The sequence below is a fragment of the Euprymna scolopes genome, chromosome 23 (genome assembly GCF_053919585.1).
Source record: "Euprymna scolopes isolate OS-2025 chromosome 23, ASM5391958v1, whole genome shotgun sequence".
Taxonomy (NCBI): domain Eukaryota; kingdom Metazoa; phylum Mollusca; class Cephalopoda; order Sepiida; family Sepiolidae; genus Euprymna; species Euprymna scolopes.
This window is the reverse complement of record NC_136504.1, coordinates 52,442,806-52,464,747: the sequence shown is the minus strand read 5'-3', so window position 1 is coordinate 52,464,747 and position 21,942 is coordinate 52,442,806. Positions and strand designations below refer to the sequence as shown.

Sequence of the window (21,942 nt, the reverse complement as noted above, 5' to 3'; positions counted from 1 at the left end):
CAATATCAAGGTGATATTGCATTCTGTGAACATATCTTTATATTGAGATCATCCACGAAAACAGATTGAAGATATCAGGAAGAGATGCTTTATGACTTCATAAATACTATAGTAACAATGTAACGACATTGTTTAAACAGAACAGACGACCCCTGATCCATGGGTTGTCTATATGGACAGTGACTAACATATTCTAGATGAAGCATCTAACTAGTTTTTTAGACGTTATTTTTGTTTTTCTCATTTTACTTAATATATATATATATATATATATATATATATATATATATATATATATATATATATATAAAGCTATTACAAAAAAGTTTTACTTTTATGAATTATTTTAATATTATAAATTCATAAAAGTTTAAAGGAAATAACTTAAGGTACGAAGGTGTCGGTGAGTTTTGTTTTTCAACTGTTAACCAAAGTGTTAGTTTGTATTTTTATTTCGAGCAAACTGTAGCCTAGTCGCCTGTTCTGCAATTGGTTCTAGCAGAGTTCTGCTGCCAGGAATCAGCATCTTCAGCCCAACTGAATGCTTGATCTTGAGGGCTTTTTTTAAAAAAAATTTTTTTATAGACCTTGATGGTGATTAGTTGATTCTTGTGACTTTTGTATGAAGAGATTAAATCCACCAGAATTCATTTTGATTTATACGTAAATTAATCTAATATTTTAAATAATCCTGAAAGCTTTGGAACCTATTTACATCCCATAGTTTTGTTTAGGAATTAAAATCATTGCCTTAACAAAATTAGATATAGTGTTGAAATTATTTAATTCAATTAATTTCATAACCAGAAGGATACTATAATTAAGTTTCTAAATCTGGTTTTATGAAATAATTTAAGTAAAATCTTTTTTTTTTTTTTTTTTTTTTTTTAAATAGTAAAATGACTTGAGCAACATAAAATAGGTACAATTTAATAAATAATAGTTTATAGTTACCAGGAAAAATAGCATTCAGATTTATTTAAAATAGCGTTTTTAGAGTACAGAAATTATAACTTTTAATGATTTTCAATTTTGGATCTAATAATTCTTATTTCTATATTAAATTGATTTTAATAAAAAAATTTATGAAATGTTTTTGAATATTTTCTGTTGATTACGATTTATAAATATATACAAACTTTATTTGATTTTTTTTTTTTTTTTTTTTAGTATGTATTGTGAAAGTTTTGCTTAAGATGCGAGCTCTAGCAGTGTTAATTGTTTTTTACTTGTTTCACATTTTAACAGGATTTTAACCATTTGACTATTTAGTCATTAAATTATTGAATTGTTGTAAAGCTAATTTGTTGAGTTAATAATTTAATCTCTAAAATTATTGAATGTAAATAGTTCCAAAATGTTCAATACCCAAAGAATTGCTAATTTTAAAACCAGTTTAAATAACTGGAACATTAACTACTTTGAAATTTTTAATAGTCACGAAGTAATTTTGTTCCAACTATTTAATAAAATACTAGACTACCCGTGACCTGTTGGGTCAGTATGTTATATTAGCTATGGAATTCATGTATGAGCGTGACACTTGTGACGTAAAGAAAATATATTAAAATGAAAAATCACGGACGGATCACTCAAACATGAAAAAAAGATCCTCCCTATTTATGTAAAGTTACCTATTTTTCCGAATAATCGCTCAAAAATCGAAAATTAAACATGATTTTCCTACAAATCAAACACCGAAAGTCATTTAGCAGCAAAAATGCACATGAACCTACCGATGAGAAATATAAGAATGAAAACCCCATATTGGAATTCAACTAAGTTATAGAAACTTAAAATCTAAAAAAAAAAAAATAAAACCTGAAGCCAAAAAATAAAACCTAAATAAATAAAATAAAACTAATATTGAAACAGATTGGTGAATTTGTTGACACATTTACTATTCTCGCACAACTATTTTGTATCTAGAAATGTAAACAAAATAAAAGGAAGGAAGGAAAAGGGACGGATAGAGAGTAGTAGTAGTAGTCTTGGCTTTACTACAATTGTTATGTTTGTCAACGGGTTAAAGTTGTTTAGTTGTAAGAAAACAGCGACGGTTTAGTTGTAATAAAGAATAGTTGCAAAACACCCCCACTCTTCCCATGTTTAAATAATAATTTCGAAATAATGTTAATATTTCAGTGCGCAGGTCAAAATCTGCAAAAGGAGCGATTTGTGTTTATTTGTTTACGTTGTTATGGGTTAATGTTTATGCGCGCATGCGCAACCGGATGTCATAATCCGGAAAGTGGGTTATAAAACTCGAATGACCTTGTAACGAGTGATGTAATTATATAGATTAAAATGGTTTCTTTGTTTACAAAGAAACTGGAATACATTATGGTTTATAGGATTTTTAAAGTATGGGATGGCATTTTTTTTTTTTTTACTTTTTTTCAATAAATTGTAAATCCAGCCAGAGTAAATATGAAAAATAAGTTTTGTAAAGGCAAGCTATGCACCAACACAATTTAATTAACCCATTACATCCCATTGTCCTATAAAACACACCAAATTTATTTTACAAAAATCTAAGATAATATATAATAGTACTACTTAGTGCATAATTATGCTTAAGAAAGGATAAAATTAATCTATATTCAATTTTGTTTCAAAAGTTAAAAATTCTTGTGAAATTTTCTAAAATCTTATTTGCTCATATATGAATTTATATGAACCACTTATTGCCAAGTATAATGTAACTTTTTGTGTTAACTTTGCTCTGTACCATAATGTGTGAATTGAATGTATAGCCTCTTAATTTCTAAAATATCACATGTACCCAGTGTCCTGTTTATAGAAGTCAATATTTTGCTTTGCAAATTAAATAAGTTTTTCCTTTCAATTTATATTTTTACACATAATTTCAACACTATAGTAAAAAAAAAAAAAAATTCAGATACCTTGGAATTTAATGGGGTTATGATAGTTTTGCATTGCTGCAGTTCTGCTATATAAAAAAACATTTATTTATCTGAACGTATATTAAAAACTGTTACATCCCTCTTTAAAAAAAATAGAAAACTTCATTTCTTTGATAATCAGCACGCATGTTCAAAAAAAAGTCTTAGTCATGTGACTTTTCATAATTTTCATGAGTATCAGATTAAATATGATAAAGTGGAAAGGGGGTCATTTTCACCTGCTGCATGCAACAAATCTGAAATTTTGTTTTTTCATCTAAATGTTTTAGAGCATGATTGACTTCTATTTAGTGCTTTCTGTGGTTTCAAAGATCATTTTTCTCAACCTTTTCAGTAATTTTGTTTAGTATTTTTTGCTTTTTATCTTGAATTTTTTACTTTGCAAAAGAAAAAAAATTGTTTGTTTGCATGTATATTGTTGAACTTCAATTAGATATTACCGTCCCTGGTGAGAAGTTGAACAAGTTACAATGAAAGATTGATAGTACTTGGAGATGCTCACTTGCAAATCATGGTGAATTAAAACAATTTTTTTTTTTCTAAACATAAGTCCCAAAACTGAAGAATGTTTTAGCCTCTAATTTGTAATTAATATATAGGAGAAAAAAAACTCTAGCAAATAAATGCTGATTAACTTACCTTTAGCATAATACAAAGGTTGTTCCAAAATTAAAAACATTTTTTTTTCTTTTAACTAAAAATGTTAGAGCTACAAAAACTGGAGTGGTACCATTATAATGAACAACCTTTTGTGCTCCAGAATTCATTTTTCTACAGTCACCACCATTCTCAATGCACTTTTGCCAGGAATTCAATGACGTGTTCGTGTTTCTGACGCACATCCATGATTGGTTGCTTTCTTGTCTTGGACCACCAATATCTGCAACAGAGATGAAACTTTCAGGTCATTAATGCAAGAGTTCAGTCGTCATAGCAGTGCAATCCCCTCTGATTCATTCTGGTAAAAAAAAAAAAAAATAGGAGGCATTGCTTTTGAAACGCCCCTTGTAGATCTTTGTCTTTAAACAGATGCATAAAAATAGAATTTCTGATGTGAATTCTATCGAATACAATATTTTCAACAGATATTGGGATCCTGCTGCTTATTTTATGTGCTGTTAGTTGAAATACTCGTCTGTTCGGGGGGGGGGGTCGCCGAATGTAGCTTCACTGTGAATTAACTGAAAAAATTAGATACTTTGTGCATTTATAGCAAATGTTTACATTTTTCTTTTTTTTTTTGTCTTTATTAATCTTAGTCAGGATCCAATGTTTTTAATTTAAACTAGTGTATACCGCCATCAAATATGATGAAAGAAAAAATAATCTTCACCAGTCTTAAGTCATCATTACTGATGGCCTAATAAAAAACAACTATTGATATTTTATTTAGAAGAATTTCTTACCAAATTCATTTCCGATGGTGAGAGTTGTCTATTTTTCTCTCCCTCTCACTGCTTGAAATGGTTTCATCAAAGGGTTACAGAAGGCACGGTTTTTACTCTAACTTTTCTGTGACAAATGGATTTATATATACTTGTATACAAATAAGTCGATTCGTATGACAACTGAAAGTATGTTAATGCTCTGAATAATCTTCAGGATACTGTGGTTTTATGCTTGCATGAAAAGTGTATACATTTCATCACCAACTAATACATTTGAATTTAGCTTGTAATGGAGTTTGATAGAGATGACTACTCATTTTTTTTGTTATTTTTTGTCTACAGATATGATTAGTGTATTTCTATGTATTTGTGTTGAATGCTGCATGTTGTCTTGTCACCCTTTGTTCTAAAGATAGTTCTGTTCACAAATACTTCAAAACTCTAGTTCAAATCGCTGAATTATGCTTGAGTACTTTGAAACAATGTTACTATCTACCATTTTTAGGTCAGTAGAAATAATATGCATTGAATTCACAGGGTTAATTCTAGCTGTACCTACCCAGCGTGGTCTGGGGAGTTTCACTATCAGGTCTTGTTGAATATGTTGGGGGGGGGGGCATTGGTGTTATGGGGGAGGTAATCATCTAATGATAATAGAAACTAAGATGTGATATTTTTTTTTTTTTAAACATGAATCTTAAAGCTTGCAAAAGTTAAAGTTAAATCCTGTGCAATTGAATAAGAAATACGTAATATTTTCAAATTTTAAACTTCGCAATTGTAGAATACAATATGCATTTTCATATTATGATTGAGTGAATTTTTAAAGGGATCAAAAAAATTTCATACTAAATTTATTCTATTCCTCATGAGTGGCGGGAGGAAAAGCCCTTTCTCCTAAAATATTACTAAGTAAATTGAAGATATAGAATTGAATATGTAATTGATAAAATTGATTGGAAATAAAACTTTTATTCAGAAATGTTCTTGAAATAATACAATATTGATATTGTTGGAAGCAAGCTATTAAATTACAAGAGAAAAAAAAATGAAACGGGTTGGCTTTTCTTTATACAGGAACCACCAGAGTAATTTTTTTATTTTCTTTTGGTTTGTAATTTTGTTGATACTTGAGCATTTCTTCCCTATCATGTATGATCCAAAAGCAAAAATTTCCTGTAGCATCGTTGAACATAAAGAATAAATTCAGGCTGCTCATTATTCAAATGTCGTTGGAGTCATATGCTAAAGTATGCGGCTCAGTTCTTCAAGCGAAAGCACATGGATCGTTAATAAATATTCATTAAAACGCTTCATACTGCAAAAAAAAAAAAAAATCTTTATGTATCCTTTGTTGTATCCTTTTTTTTTTTTATTTATTTTTTTTTTTTTCATGTAACATTATTATTGAAATAATAAATTATATTGTTACTTATAGCCGGATCCTGTATATAAGATAAAAGCAATAAATTGGCTATAGATTTTCGTTAAAAACTATCACAACTGCATTTGATATACAATGCATCTATTTAGAAAACTAAACATACAAATGAATCTACAATCAAAATATCAGATTCCAATTATTGCAAGAATGATAATATTAAACATTTCTAAAGTATTTCTGATAAAATACATTGTAAAGAAAATATTGCTTTTTTGTTGTTTTTAAGTAGTAAAGAGTGTGCTGTATACGATCACATAAAATTGAATTTCAGGATTTTCAATATATGACCTAAATAGTATTTAATATATATATATATATATATATATATTTAAGTATTTGGAAAAGTTATAGGAAATGCATTTGACATTTTTATTTGTTAAAATGGTTCAGATGTTGACAATATTGAATGAAACACTTCATGAATTATCATGAAAACATGTTTTTAAAAAGTAACATTTTTACACCTGTATTTTATCTCTATCTACATGTACCTCTAAATTAGCAATGAATTAAGATCTCTGATCTACAAATGATGTAATCCTATAAAGTTTATGAAAAGTCTCCTGCTAATCGCAAACTATTGAATCAATGTTATTATCTGTAATTCACACATTTACAGCTTAACCTTTATTCTCTATTGGCATATACTCATGCCAGCCAGTTTAAGAGATTAGCTGATTTTTATCTTTTTCTCTTCACCTCCTCTTCCTAACTTCATGGTCTTGCAAGCAATACAGTGTGGAACCCTTGAAATTTGTAAAAAAAAAATAAAAAATAAATAGTATCTTTTAGAAAAGACAAACACTTATGCAATCCATTTAATGAGTTCAAACAGCTGAAATGTGTTTATTTGAAAATTCTTCAGTTTGGGTCATTCACATTGAGCAACTACATAATTGGCAAAAATAGACCGAATAGAATCATCAATAGAAGAGAATATCCACATCATTCAGTTTAGCATTTTATATGCTGCCAGGTGTTGGATGGCTTGGACAAATTTACTTTCAAACTATCTTTGCCCAGGTCTTAATTCATTCCTCTCGGAATTGTCCTTATCACTTCCCATGTTTTATTTGACCTAACCCTGCTATCTCTACATTTACTAACTCCCAAATTCTCATTCCTTTGTTCCCAGTGTTGCCCAGGTGTTTGGAAGTGTGTTGAGTAAAAAAAAAAAAAAAATGGTGGTAGGCAGGCTCGAACCCGTACTGCAAAGGAGGAAAAGAATGTGAAAAAGTGACATCTTTGCCATTGCGTCCATCACCAAACTGGAAGTGGCAAAGGTTTAAATTAAGGCTAGTCAATCGAAAAGAGGGAATGACTTCCGAAAATATTGGCGAAAAAAGCGCCCCCTCCTTGTAGAAAAGTTCCCAGTGGAGGGTGAAGGAATGAATGTTTTTAGCTAATTTTTTGATATTTGTTGTTCAAAGGGTTGAGCTTCAAAACGGTACCGATCTCGTGAAAATCCATCGCCTCTGTCAAAGTTTTAGGCAGGCATACATGCATACATTTAAACAGACAGGTGATATTTATATTATAGATGGTCAAACAATCAGTCTCCTGTTCTGCACATACTTCTATACTGCACAGAATTAAATATTCTGGTGTCATCTGATCTAAACCTGTCTTTAAGACTCGCATTATTCACTGTATTCCCATATCGGTTCTTTCTATACAATATGTTCTCAACTTTAATTGGTTAGATTTTACTTTCATATATCACACTACGTACACATGCCTGATAGACTTTTCCCTTGTCAACAATTGTAACACTCTGCTGGTTAGTAATACAAGTTTACTGAAACTACTCTATTCACTGTGGTAATTATGGTAACACCTGCTCCTCTTGTTATATGGTGGTCTATATATAACCTGTGTCTTTTTGTGTGTCTCTTAATGCATTCGGCATGCTAATATAATATTACTCTTTATCCCATTTTACCAAAAATGACCTACATTTCCCTATACACCCTTTTCAACAATAATCCCTAGATTTTTGTACACCCCGTTGGGCTAAGAAAACCCCTATCCTTAATTTTTTTTCCTAGACCGGATCTCTTCTGGGCCCCATGGCATTTACCCCTGAGTGTAAGTTAGTCATCTCATGACCAATGTCTGCTTCTTTCTAGCTACCCTTTTTGCCATAATTAACAAAGGCACCTTTTGCCTCCCGACCAACTCAACAACTTCATTCAATAGCTTTTCTTCTGAACCTCCCTTCTCTGAGTTTTAATAACTTCTATGGCCTGTGTTTTTCCTAGCCATTGACTCTAATCGATCACTATATCTATTTATACAACTATTTTGGGGGGGGGATCAAAACAGAAAACCCTTATCTATATCTCCCATGGTCAGTCTCCCAATTACACAAGGTACCTGCTATCGTAATGAGTCACTCAGACTTCCAAGCTTTGGAATCTCAGCAACCTGGGCACAGGTCAATAGAAAATGTCACATATTTCCTAACTATAACCCTTACCCACTGTGCGCTGAACAGTAAAAGTGCCTTGTAAACCCTTAACTATCATTTTGCAGATGCATATGCGATTTTCCCCCCCCCCCCTCCAATATTCTTGCCAGAGTTCTCCAGAATACAAAACTATGATCATCCCGCATATATACTCTTGAGAAAGACTTTATATGGTACCAATTAATTTTCGTTTGGGGCTGCATTTTACTGATTAAATTGTTAGATATTAATGGTTTTTTTATTTTATTCTCTTATTTCTGTTCTCCCTTGAGTGATTTACAATATAATGGTTCCATTTGCCATTATAACCGTCCACTATAACAATTTTTGTGGGTGTTGGTATTTTTTTAAATGCGTTTGTCTGTGTCTAGACATTCAGCAACAGTTCAACAATGGAGCAATTAACATAACATGGATGTCTCTTTGAGTGACGGATAATCATTTCTGGGGTTTACACCAACAAACGGAAACACGTACCTCTTCATATTTGGACGTTTTTTTTCCCACTCTTTCATGGTTCTGATATGTTGCCATGCTTTAGGTTCCTTGTTTTCGTTTTAGAAAACATCAAAACACGAACTTCCGTATGTATAAACGTTTATTTCAAGCCCTGGAATTGGCAATAGCTACATCTTGCTAATCTCGTGTGCCCCAGCTTCCAGACATAGAAACAATCTCTGTCAATCTTGCTGCTAGCAAGGCCTTCTCATGGCTATCATCTCAACTAAAACCTATGTGTCCATCTAAACTCTTTCTCATTACATCACCACCTACATAATTAAAGAATCAAAATCCGATGCAAATTTTCCATATTTTGTTGATCTAAAAATTGTCAGCTAAAATTCCTGACATTTTTTTGTAACATACCTTATTAAAACATTTTCTCCGAATGTTTTCATCTACATAACATGACTCCTAAAAAAAAAAAGTTTTCTAAATGAATGGGTATATTGCAACACAACTATTTCTAGTTGGGGGTGGCCTTACTGATGAGTGCCTGTACTAAGGAAAATTAACATGTATAGTAAACTTTATATTAGTATAGGCCGAAACAATTGTTTGCTGCTATGTTTTTTTGTTTTTGTTTTTTTTTCTTGACAAACGTTTGTTTCCTGCAAAAAAAAAATGCTGTTAAAAAAGTATTTATAGCTCAAGTTCAGCATTGAGCTATTTAAAGTACTAGACATGAATGCACTTAGATTTGGTTGAAGTAAAATACATTCAAATTTGAAACGTTTGTCTTAAAAATGTGAAAAAAAGTAAAGTTCAATGGAGTTTTTACCGGTATGAACTTAGAAATGCCTATTTTCCATATCTGCTCTTTCTAAAGTCATGTGAAAACTGATTTTACGAATAATATTGTCTTGTGCAAAGATTACTATCACATGATCAAAGACCTTGGACTAGAGTGAGGAGGTCAAAATGAAGTGACATGTACAAGAATTTTAAGGACTTGACAGGAACTGCTGGATAGACTTGTACCCATAGAGAAGATTCTATTCTTAGTAACAGGAGACCTAGACAAAGATTTTGTTTCTGCAATCAAATATCTGGAAAGGTGGGGGGAGGTCAGTGTTGTAATAGTAAATAGCTTTAAGGACTTTCAATCCTTTAATACACAAGTCTTTGCTAATTGTTTTTCTATTTAATAATTTGCTTCCAAATTAACTTCAAAAGTGTGTATATATATATATATATATATATATATATATATATATATATATATATATATATATATATATGAGCAAACAGTTAATAAAACATGTTAAAAAACACTTTGAAAAAGAGTTAAAAACATATTTAATCTGAAAAGTAAACACTTGATAAGTGGATAGTCCTTAATCCGTGGAGTTTTGAAGAAATACTTTCCTTCTCATCAGAGGGTAGGAATTAGCAAAATGCGGGATCGGATTTTGCATGCAAAAGTAGTTGATGAAACTACAAGTCAAAGATCTTACTTGATAACAAAAAGTGAAGCAGAGGGAATATGGTGAAGAAAACGGTGATTACACGTGAATGGATAGTCTGGTGAAAGGTAAATAATCCAATGACGGTAAAATCCAAAAATATAACTCCAAGAAAGTTGAGTTTCCATTTGCACAAGTAAAATCCAAGCAAATCACGTAATTGGAAGATGATCCAAAATAATTCAAAAGGCCGAAATCCATGGAATAATTCACAAATATGTACAAAGAAAAGGGGAAAATTCCAATAATATTAATAAAAGAAAAATAAGATATGCTTTTCACAGATATATATATATATATATATATATATATTTTTTTTTTTTTTTTTTCTTAGTTAGGCTATCTATCATCAGTGATCATATACCAACAAAACAAACGGTAGTCCTGATCTTTTGAGCTATTAATAGAAGTGTTTTTATAAAAAAAATTCTTTGAAATATAGTTTTGTTTTCAGCTCCTAAGATTTATAACTAAATGTCATCAATGGTATTATTTTATCACTTTTTTTTCTTTTAACGGTATTTGTTATTCAAATTGTTTAAGTTAATGATCTTATATGAACTCTTTAATAAGTGATTAAAATGTCAATATTCTCTTATTTGGATTGAAAAGCACTGTTTTTGACTGATCCATTATTTTTAAAATGGATTTCGCATAGAATTTGTCAGTTATTTGAAAATTTTCAAGCATTACATGGTTTTCTTTTTTAAAAAAGATGATTAAAACTTCACTGCTTTTTACTTTTCAGCTGTTTCCTATCGCTTCTACTCATAGCAGCAATATTTTGGAAAATTAAACAGAGGTATGATGTTTACCGGAGGCGACAGGTAAGTTAATTTTATTTAGATTACTTTCTTCATACCTTTTCTAAATGGTTTGTTGGTATGAATCTTCTCTGTAGATATCAAAACTTTTATGTCTACTAAACCTGATACCGACCAAACAATTCTGCCAGAAACTTTGTTGTGTGCCTGAGATATTTGAACTAGGTAGCCTACTCCAAAATATCGCAAATCTCTGCAATTTGCAGACCATGCTAAAATGTTATTTAGAAACCCATTCTTAATGTTACTCATTAACATGTTACCCAAAAATGGTTACTTACTTCAGAAGTAAGTTTAACTGTAAAACAAAAATGACCAGAATCGATTCATTGTCAGATACCTCTGTAGAATATTTCTGCACTTTTGATACATATGAAATCTCATTCTGATGAGACACTGAATAAATTTTGTTGTATTGTAGAACTAAAAAATAAACATTGTCTTGAAATAGCTGTAAGGTCTTTATACCTTTTGTGTATACTCTTTTATTTGAAAATGAAATTAAAAAATATACACAAATCATATGCTATGGCTTTAACAATGGAGAATACATGTTGGCAGTAGACTTCAAGGAAAAGAGGGAGAATAAAGCAAGACAATGAAGATAGCACTGTGAACGACTCTGTCCTCCCCTAAACTTCACTGTGAATATTGTCAATGGTTATTCCACTACTGGCTGTACTTTGCGAGTCACATCAAATGGAAACTTCAACCATGAAAATTGGGACTCCTCCTGACAAAACCTGATATTCAGACACGAATGACAGCTGCCGCTGACGATATATATATATATATATATATATATATATATATATATATATATATATATATACACATTTAAAAAAAAAAAAAATTACTGTTTCTTTCTGACACTCTAATAGAGATAATTAGACTCATTACTGATGTTACATATTTTCAATTTGACAATTTCTACAAGAAAAAGTTTGGACACTCCATGAATAACCCCCTTAATGGGGTACTAGCCTGCCTATTTTTAGAACTCTAATAATTTGGCCCATTTAAATTTAGACTACCTCCAAACATAGAAAACTTCAGATACATTGACATTACAAATTTCTTCCTAAGGTACAGATAGAATAACTTATGAACAAATTTAACCTGCCATAAAATTTAGCTATGAAACAAGAAAAACAACTGAATACCATGTCCAGACACAATTATAATAAAACTAAATAATCTATTATTTAAAGTGTATATTAAAAACCATACACAAAAATAGCTACATTTTTACTCCCTTGTATTAGCAATAAGAACTGAGTTTTCTTTCATTTTTTTCAGAATCTATCCACAAGTTCTAGATAAGTAACTGAAACAATTACTAACTCTTTGAAAATCTTTATATTAAATGCTAAGAACAATCTCTACAAATATTTTTCAAAAGTAAAACTCTGACATTTTATACACTTCTATTAAGCAGACATCTTGTATGAACAATACAAATTATATCACTAACACAAAAATTAACAAGATGATACTTTCAGAACATCCAATGTGGCCATTTTTCATACATCAGATTTTTACTTTTTAAAAATATTTGTAGATTTTTTAGAATTTAATATAAAGATATGAAATATTTTCAATGAGTTAGTAGTTGTTTCAGTTCTTCATCTAGCAATGATTTTCATCAGATATACATAGGTGAAACTCAACGTGAACTAAAGAAAAAGCTTGGTGAACACGTAAAAAAAAGTTCCTTGAATGCACTTTTGCCTTTGAACAAGCTAGAATCATTAAATTCATTGTAAATAAATTTCAGTGAAAACTTCTTGAATCAGCACTAATCATAAACTTTAACACAAATTGTAGAAACCTTTCATTGTTTATCTCCTTTAATTGATAAACTTGTGTTGACAGAATAAAATTTGTATTTAGATTATGTTTTGACACTAAATTCTTTATTTGATGATTTATTACAATGTTTTTCTGTTCATTCATACACATTCATCTCTTTCCTCGTTTTGCTACTGCTTCATTAATCTTTTTATTTCCTTCAGAATCAAACTCATTTTTTTCTTTTTTAATTAATACTAATGTTTTATAATTGTCTTTCCCTTCTGATGATAGGGCATATTTCTTTACAAGACTCTACATTGCGAGTGATTTTTCAAAGTGGCGACTAAAAATAATGAAACGCTCATCTTTTGGCAACTGTATTTTTTTCACTGACAATCTTCCAAAGCTCACTACTGAGTGAAAAATATCTTTTCAATTTTTTTTTTTTTTAAATAAAACGAACAAAGTTAAATCATTTAAACAATAAAAATTTAATAGAACAATATATTTTTTTAACAAAGGATGTTTTAAAAAAAAAAACCTCTGCAAAATTAGAATATTTCTACCTTCAAGTATCAACATAAAATTTGTATATTTAGAATGAAACTTTAAAAAAAAAAAAAACATGGAAGAATCTTTATGATGTACATACTCTTCACAGAACGAAGATGTCATATTCTAAAAATCATGTGGGTTTGGCTAGTAACTTTTCTATTTGGCTAGTAAATGAAAATATTTAGTTGTCAAAGGTCAACTAAACATAAATTTGTCCATAAAGCCCTGCTTTATATAACATATTAAAGCAATGTTATATTAATCTTCGAGTAATATAACGTTGCTTTATTTTTACCGCTTTTCTTTTCCTTTTTTTCTCACATAATGGAATGCAACGTAATTGTAATTTAAATTGTACATTTTTTCGATTCCCTTTTTGTTTTTCTTTTTTTAAATCCCTCAATACAGCTTTGAGAAAGTGGGGGCGAAACCAGTCAGCTGACTCCCCACTTTTCTTTTCTCCTCTTCACCCCGTTTTAAAACATTTTTAATCATGAATTATAAGTCTTCCCTTCATGATTGCGATATTTAAATTCTGTACCCCCCCCCAAAGAAACATGAAATATATATGCTAGACATATCCAAACTGCTGTGTTTCTTATAAAACTCATCTTAAGTACAGTTTATCCAAGTCACAACTGCTTTCTGAAAAATTTGTAACCTGTGATAAACATTTGTGCATCAATATATATATATATATAGCCATCTAATTGGCATGTTTGATGTGTATAAACAAGTGTCTGCAAATCAGATGGCAACACTTGAAGAGTCGCTTTTTTAAATGTTAAGACATGAAATATTCAAGAATTGTTGAGCAAAAGAATTACAAAAACAGCTGGGTGATTTATTTAGTTAATTACAAATTACAACTAATTAGAATAATTGAAACAAAATTCTTTCAAACTTTATCCCAGAACTAATATATTTTAGCATGTTTTTTATTAAAATACCTAAGAAAAGGCCTTAAGGGAAACACTTTCATTAACCCACATTTAGTAGAGAAATATATATAGTAATGGATACTCCTGTCAATCCGATGCATGAGGTCCGCCACAACTAAGTTCACTCAGATGATTAGTTTATAGTGGTGAAGGTTTTGTGTAGGACAATCTATACTATTTGGTACAACTGCTAATCTGTCAGTGCAATGGTTGCCACAGGACAGAATAGACCTCTGGTTTTATATTAGTTTTCTTTCTAAATGCACGTCTTAAAGATTGAGGGTCTATCTCTCTCAGTGGATTAAACGTGCCCTCAAATACCAACCTGGAAATTTCTACATTCCTGCATGGTATATATAGTGCCCATCACTGCTTAACTTCGGTGATCTGAAAAGAACCAATGTGTCAACATGATTATGCTGTGTTTCTTATAAAACTCATCTTAAGTAGTTTATCAGTTTTATATTTCACTAGCAAAAGTACCCGTCGTTGACTGGGTTCAAAAACAGCCTACAGAAAATGGACTCTGATTTATGAAAGTATGATAGGTTATGAAAAGGAAAGGTTGTAAAGAGATAGCTTCAAATTTGGGGGTATCAAAAACAAAGCAAAATATGAAAGTAAAAATAAAATAGATAAACCCCATAATTTATTATACCATACCTGTTCACACTGAAACACTTATCACAATATTCTGTGGATCTATATTAAAAAAAAACTTGTTAAACTTTGTGACATATTTCCATTGTATGGAGGTCAGGTGCAAACGAACACCTCATAATTTTATTATACCATATTTCTTCAAACTGAAACATAATTATTAAAGTATACTTACACAGATATGAAAAGTCTTAAAGTTTGTGCCTATTTCCATTCTATTGAGGCCAGGCGCGAATGCAGACCCTACAATTTTATTATACCATCCCTTAGTTAAAACATACTTATCAAGTATTCTTATGTACATCTATATCAAAAACACTTGTAAACGTTTTTTTAATTTTTTTTATTTCGATACTTTGTGGACCAGGCGCAAACGCAGACCCCACAATTTTAATGAACCACCGTTCTGCCAGATCAAACATACCCATCCCTGTGTCTCGATACATCTATCATTATGTGATCAGTTTTCTATAATAGTCAACCATATAGGAGCCTATTCGTGACCACACACATACACACGTTCAGCTTTGTATTATAGATATAAAATTTATAAAAATTAAAATATATACTCTAACTAAACTTTGTCCAGAATCCTTATTCCAATTTTGATCAAAATTATTACATGATTTTGATTATAGAAAATATTTATAAATTTAAAGCTTAAAATGTCTTAAGAAATTAGAATTCAGGGAATTTTGTTTAATATCTGATAACTATGGATCAAATCCACTGCAAATCTAAAATATTTAAATTTTCAAATGAGATTATGCCTCCTAAAAATCATTTTTAAAATACTATTACAAAAAAGTTTAAATTTGAATATTTAATTGATTTTTAAGCTTACTTATAAAATTCAAATCGTCTGGCTTGGGCGTTGAAACTGTCCATCTGCTTTTTGTTTACGGTGCGCATGCGTAAATAAAAAAACTAACTACCTTTTTTACAAATCGTTCTTTTTTGTATTTAATTTTTTTCCTTACATTTCTGTATTAAGATTTCTAATCAAAACTATAAAATTGAAGATAATAAAAAAAACCATGTACGTACAAATTGTTTATTTACGATTTTATTGTATTTTGCATCGCAAGTTCAAATCGTTTGCAAACGAAACGTTTACAATTTAAAACTATTTAAAGTCTTTTCTATATTCTGTAATTGACAGTTTAAAGACATTAAAATTACTTGTATATATTGTTACGATCACCCCATGTTGGGACAGCATAAAGGGGCTCACATTAAAATAGAATAAAAAATTTTTAAAAAAACCGGGTCCTCTGGGTTGGCTATATTTCGCTGAACAAGTAAGAATGGGACTTTCAAAACGCAAAAAATATGGAATGGACAAATCAACAGCACACGAAAGCAACGGAACACTAATATTAAAGTTTAAATCTATTTTATTAGAAAAATAGACTATAGAGACGGGGGGGGGGTTGAGATTAAACAAAAGAAATGAATCCTGTAGATGAGGGGGGTCTTACAATAATGTCTAAAAATGCAGAATGGAAAATATATCAAACAAAAAAAGGCTAAACAAAAAGAAACATTAATTCATCACATGAGAGAGGGAGAGAAGGCTTACAGTTGATTCTTTTTTTTTATGTGAATTTCGCCGGCAGATTTCGTTTTAGTTTTTCTTCCTGAGCATATTGGTTAGCCTGGCTTAGTGTTCAAAAATACACATCCACAATTCTGGGGCATATTGTCACCTTTATCTCCTGCTCGATCCACAGCCATTTTTATTGACAAGTCCAATCTTCCACCTGACCTTCAGTTTGCATTGGTACATTTTTCCTCTCAATGAAATGTCTTTTGACAAAAGCAGTCTTTCTGACAACACAATCTTTAAAGATCAATTTAAATGTTGACTTATAAGTTTTGCAAGTCATGTTTTTGTTTTGGATTATTTTGTTAATATCTATTGTCCATTGTAAACAAGTTTGTTCAGTTTTTCATCAGTGGATATTCTGTATCCACCAAAGCTTAGCTTCATTTTTGTTGACTACCCTAAATAGGGTTTCCTCATCTGATCAGCATGCCTGCTTGCTGAGAAGTGTGGAAAAAAATTTTTTTTTTTCTTTTTCTCGTTTTTCACAAGTATTTTGCTTGCTTGCTTTTTTTCTTTGTTCATTTTTGGTAGTAAGTATCCCGGAACCAAAAGGGTCACTACCCTGTGACCTTATGAAATGGCTGACTCCACCTTATGAGCCTTTTCGTCAACTCTCTCATCCTCTTTTTCCCTACACCCTCTCTTTCCATCGCTACAGGTTCAACCTCTTTCTCTGGGAGTTCTCTTGCTCCAGTGATGGTTAAAACAAAAGCAAGATGCATCTTCCATCGGCAAAAAAAAAAAATGAAATTTAAAATGTTTCTCTCTAAAATACTTAATCTAATGCGGTGATTATGTGACAATATATAAAATTCAGATCAGCTTGTCCAGTTGTTTAAACAGTTTTAATAAAAAGAATCTACTTACCTATCAACATAACATCTAACTTTTTTATAAATGGAACATTAAAAATTGTACCATAACTGTTACCAAAGGCAATAGCAGTTACTTTTCTATGTATTTGCTTCCGTTTTTAAACTATTTAAGTTTTTTTTTTTTATTGCATTAGATTTCATAATTGGCAGTTTAAAGACATTAAAATTACTTGCAAATGTTTATTACTCTGAATATTATGCAAACAATAGACTTTGTAGCCTGTTAAAAACTGGCAAACGTTATAGCCTTTGACTTGATAAGTGATTTATGCCATACTGGCTTTTAAGTTGCATTTTGTTTACAAAGCCATTCGGCGGAAGAGACATCAGATAAATTTTAAACGCTGTAGATAATGTAGCTTTTTTAAAACAAATATAGTTTTGGTGAAGTTCTATTTGGTTTCCACCTTAACATTTTCCTTTAAAATAACACATTTTATAAGTGTTCGGGTATGCTGAAAACGAATATCGCATTTAAATTTTCTGCAAATAAGGTTTCCTGATATTAAGTAATGTAATTTATGGTAAAAGTGGTGACTATTGTTGTACGTGCAAGCATGCATAATTGATATACTCTCTATTCCATAGCCATAACATATATTGACCCAATGGGTCATGGGTATTCTGGTACTTATTAAAATTTCGGAAAAAAAAAATCTGAGGTATCTGAATTTTCACAAAGTGCCTTCACCTCCTTTTTGTCTCCTTTGCATGAAATCAAATCATAGTAAATGTAGCCCACATTACCCACTCACACACCTAGCAGCTGTGTGCCAAAACTTATAATATTAGGTTAATTAGTTTAGGGGTGCATTATATTGTACTGGGTCAGGTGTGATTCAGTCAGTGCTGCAAACTAAAAATTCTCATCACAAGCAAAACCACAAGTTCAGCTTATAAACAAATGATAATTTGGATATTACAAGTGGCACCCATTTACTTGGGTTGCAAAATGACTAATTTGAAATGCATAAATCTTAAGTCCTTCAGCCAACAGCCCCCAGTCACTCTACCTGCCCAAAGAGGCACATTGGCTCAACTAGTAGCCTTCAGAAAAACCAACTGCCTGCTTCCAGCTCCCACTCCTCTCTCTCTCCTTCGGAAGGCTAACTCTGACTGCTTCCCCTTCAACCACCTGGAATTTCTTCTCTCTTGACTGACCTTTTTAATACCATTCGATCACCCAGAACTTGACCACTTGAGATATCCACTGGAGATAGCCGTTAGTCTCCATTGATAAGAGCATATCTGGAGCCCATTTAGGAAAACTTTTTTCACGTGGGTCAATCCTTGCATAATTTTACCATTGAATGGGGTATTTTTTTATTTAATAGAAAAAAAAAGACCACTCTTAGGTGGTCGAGCTCCAGCCTAAGATATTTTCAGTTTTCTGTGCCTCCCACCCTCTTCCTTTGACCATGCATTATCATCTGCAACGTCTGCCATTTGCATACACCACCAAAACCTGCTGTGCAAGCATGTTTACACGTGAACACTTAAAATGTAATTTGATTAAACATAACTAACTAATGGACAGAGCTTCGTTTAGAGATGCACAAATGCATCTAAAAATACTTTGTGCTGGGTGCATCACTTTTTTAATGGCAAAATGATTGCGATGATGTGAGCAAGGGGGTGTAAGGTTGTCAATGGTAATTTGCTTTGCCCTATTGCGAATCATAGGAAATGGCCTACTCTTTGTCCTCTTAAGATTCATCATTTTGACCTAATAATGAAGGGTTTTACTTGAGCTCTCATTGTGAAAAAAAGACTGACTCATAACCTGACAAATCACCCATCATTACAATTGCTTGTCTTTTCATAAAGAAAATACATTTTGACTAATAAAGGAAAACGTCTTTTAATAACTGATGACGTCTGACCTACTGCAAGAACAAGTTCTCACAGGCACATTATCATTAATATTAAATATAAAACGACAGTGTGTGCAATTAGCTATATAACCGTCTCGGACTATGGAATCGGCAAGTTTAAATTCTATCGGATTTATTGTATGCAACTATGCATTAATAGGATTCGAAAAGATATGAACTCACATATTTGATTTTTTTTGTGTTGTTTCTCTAACTATGGATAAAATAGTGATTGGTGTAGACTAATATAGAAATAATCATTAATAGGTACTTTGGCATTAAAATAACTGAAAAAGGGTTTGTCTTAAAAACAAACTAAGGCTAAACAAAGAAGAATTTTGGTTATATTTCGGTTTATGTAATTTTCATCTGACTTTAGGTGCATCAAGTCTAACTTGAGCACCTGTATTGTATTTCAAACTGAACTTGTTATACAATCTACAACAGTAGATTGTTCTTATTCCTTCAGCCATGACCAGGTATAAAGTTAATTTATTCTTGGCTATTATCACCCATCACAGGGATTGAACTATCAATCTACAGAAGAATGTTACTTGATTGTTAACAATCATTTCTAACTATTACATCATCTAAAATTCTGAATTTTAGCCATCTTAATCTTGCCTTGATGTTTAGTTATCTCTAACTATTAATAACATAACTTGGTTATGGCTGACAATACAATTTACTCTCATCTCCATGATTTAAAAAAAAAAAAAAAAACGAAAAAAAAAAAACGGGTTCAGTTTGAAATCCTGTACAGATTCTTAAGTTCAACTAGAAACTTGCAAGTTTTAAAAGATTCACATGAAGGTTGAAGGTAACATCTGCCAAAAGGTAAATGAAACAATGAAGCTGAATATAATAATTGGAATAATACACATTATCAATTCTCATTTCGAAAAATAAAATGTAAGATGCTTACTATATGGCCTCCTCTCAGTCTCTAAAGACAATGGATATCTACTAGATGAAGGTTTGTCAGGTGGGGGATGTCTATAGTGAAGCAAGTATCTAATTGCACTTCTGTCATACTATTGTCATACTGGTGTTGCTTGAATCCAGGAGATATAAGTTCATAACTGTAAAATAAGATGTCAAAGACTTATTTTTTTGTGGGTTTCTTTCTCTTAGACTTGTTGCACGACCAAAGTTTGAGAGACTAGTTTATCTGGCTATTAAATCCATTGCTAGGAGGATATATAGATTCCTACCCTTCCCAATGGTATAAATGAAAGTGAAATATCCACTGTGATGACTCTAACCCAGCACACTAAGCCCACAGACTGCATATGAGTATAGTTATGTAGGACTTACAGATAATCACTATATTCTGCCATTTCATAACTATTGGCCCAATAACTGAAATGCCTGAACTTGGATCGAATCTGGGACTTTTTAGATCTTCAGTCTAGCAGTCTTCTAAGCCATTTTTAACTGGCAGGGTGGTAATTAGACAGCTATTATATGAAGGAAAGTTCTATATATTTTTCAGCATTACCTGGTATAAAATATAAGCTTAAAAAATATTTTTATTCTTTTGGAGTAGTCGACATTAGAGAATTTCCCCCCATTTACCAAAGGAAGAATGAAATGAGTAGATAGAAATTTTAAATGAAAGATTCTACACGTGCACTTAAAAAGGAAGTTAAATTGTATGTAGAATCTTTTACAAATTTCCATCTACCCGTTTCCCTCATTCTTTCTTTGTTAACCAAAAAAAAAAAACATCCCTGCTCCCTCAGGCAACACTATGTAATCCTACTACTACCTTTATAGAAAAGAAAATAAACTTTTTTAAAGATACTCCTTATAATACAATAATTTCCCTTGGTGGCATTAATAATGCATTATGCATTCCACTTTAATTTTTTAATCAATTTCAATTAATTTCCTGTCTTAAATGGGGTTCTTATCAACGCTTCTACATTATTAGAACAATAGATAAACCTAGATTTGTAATTGTTTCAAATAAGTTTGTTGTATAGAAAAAGAAATCTGAAAAATTAACTTCTATATAAATACGAATCCCTTCTTTGCCTATAATTTTCCTTGTTATACTAAGAAAATATAACCTATCAAAATTAATGGCTCTCGTGTGTGTGTGTGTGTGTATATATATATATATATATATATATATATATATATATATATTAAAAAGGAGTAGAAAAAGCACTGTGGAGGCATTTTCAGCATCCTAGAAACACTTGCTTCTCTTTTTTTTGTCTGTAAGTCCTCCTCTACAGTGAATGAGTGATGTTTCTGATAAAGGGAAGAAAACGCTGTATATTCTGTCGGTTTTTAGTGAGCAGAAGCTAAAGATGACTAAATCCTTTACTTTTTTGTTGCCAAGTCACTAATAAGGGTGCTAGAAGTAAACTTTCTTGAGCTGGCATTATCCACCTGATAGGAACCTGAACCTTGGAGTAACTCTTAAGGAGGCCGTCCTATCAGTAAGTGCATAATATTGGGGCGGCTACTTTGCCATTTAGTGAATGGAGTCTGATACCTTTTGATGTCGTATTAGTGGGAACTGCTATGGCTTTTCTTTTTCATTAGTCTACAGATGTCTTCCTTCCTCACTTTCTCCTTCGTCCCTAATTCTCTCTCGCTT

General features: G+C 31.1%; 1 protein-coding gene across 7 annotated transcripts in view; it reads left to right on the top strand.

The window, feature by feature from the left end:
- LOC145245897 (attractin-like protein 1) overlaps window positions 1–21,942 on the top strand; it is a 320,643-nt gene that overhangs the window by 283,960 nt on the left and 14,741 nt on the right. For all 7 annotated transcript variants that reach the window (XM_080107633.1, XM_080107632.1, XM_080107630.1 and 4 more), the window contains one exon: window positions 10,945–11,023. In XM_080107633.1, coding sequence (XP_079963759.1) covers window positions 10,945–11,023 — 79 coding nt within the window. The remainder of the gene's footprint in view (window positions 1–10,944; window positions 11,024–21,942) is intronic.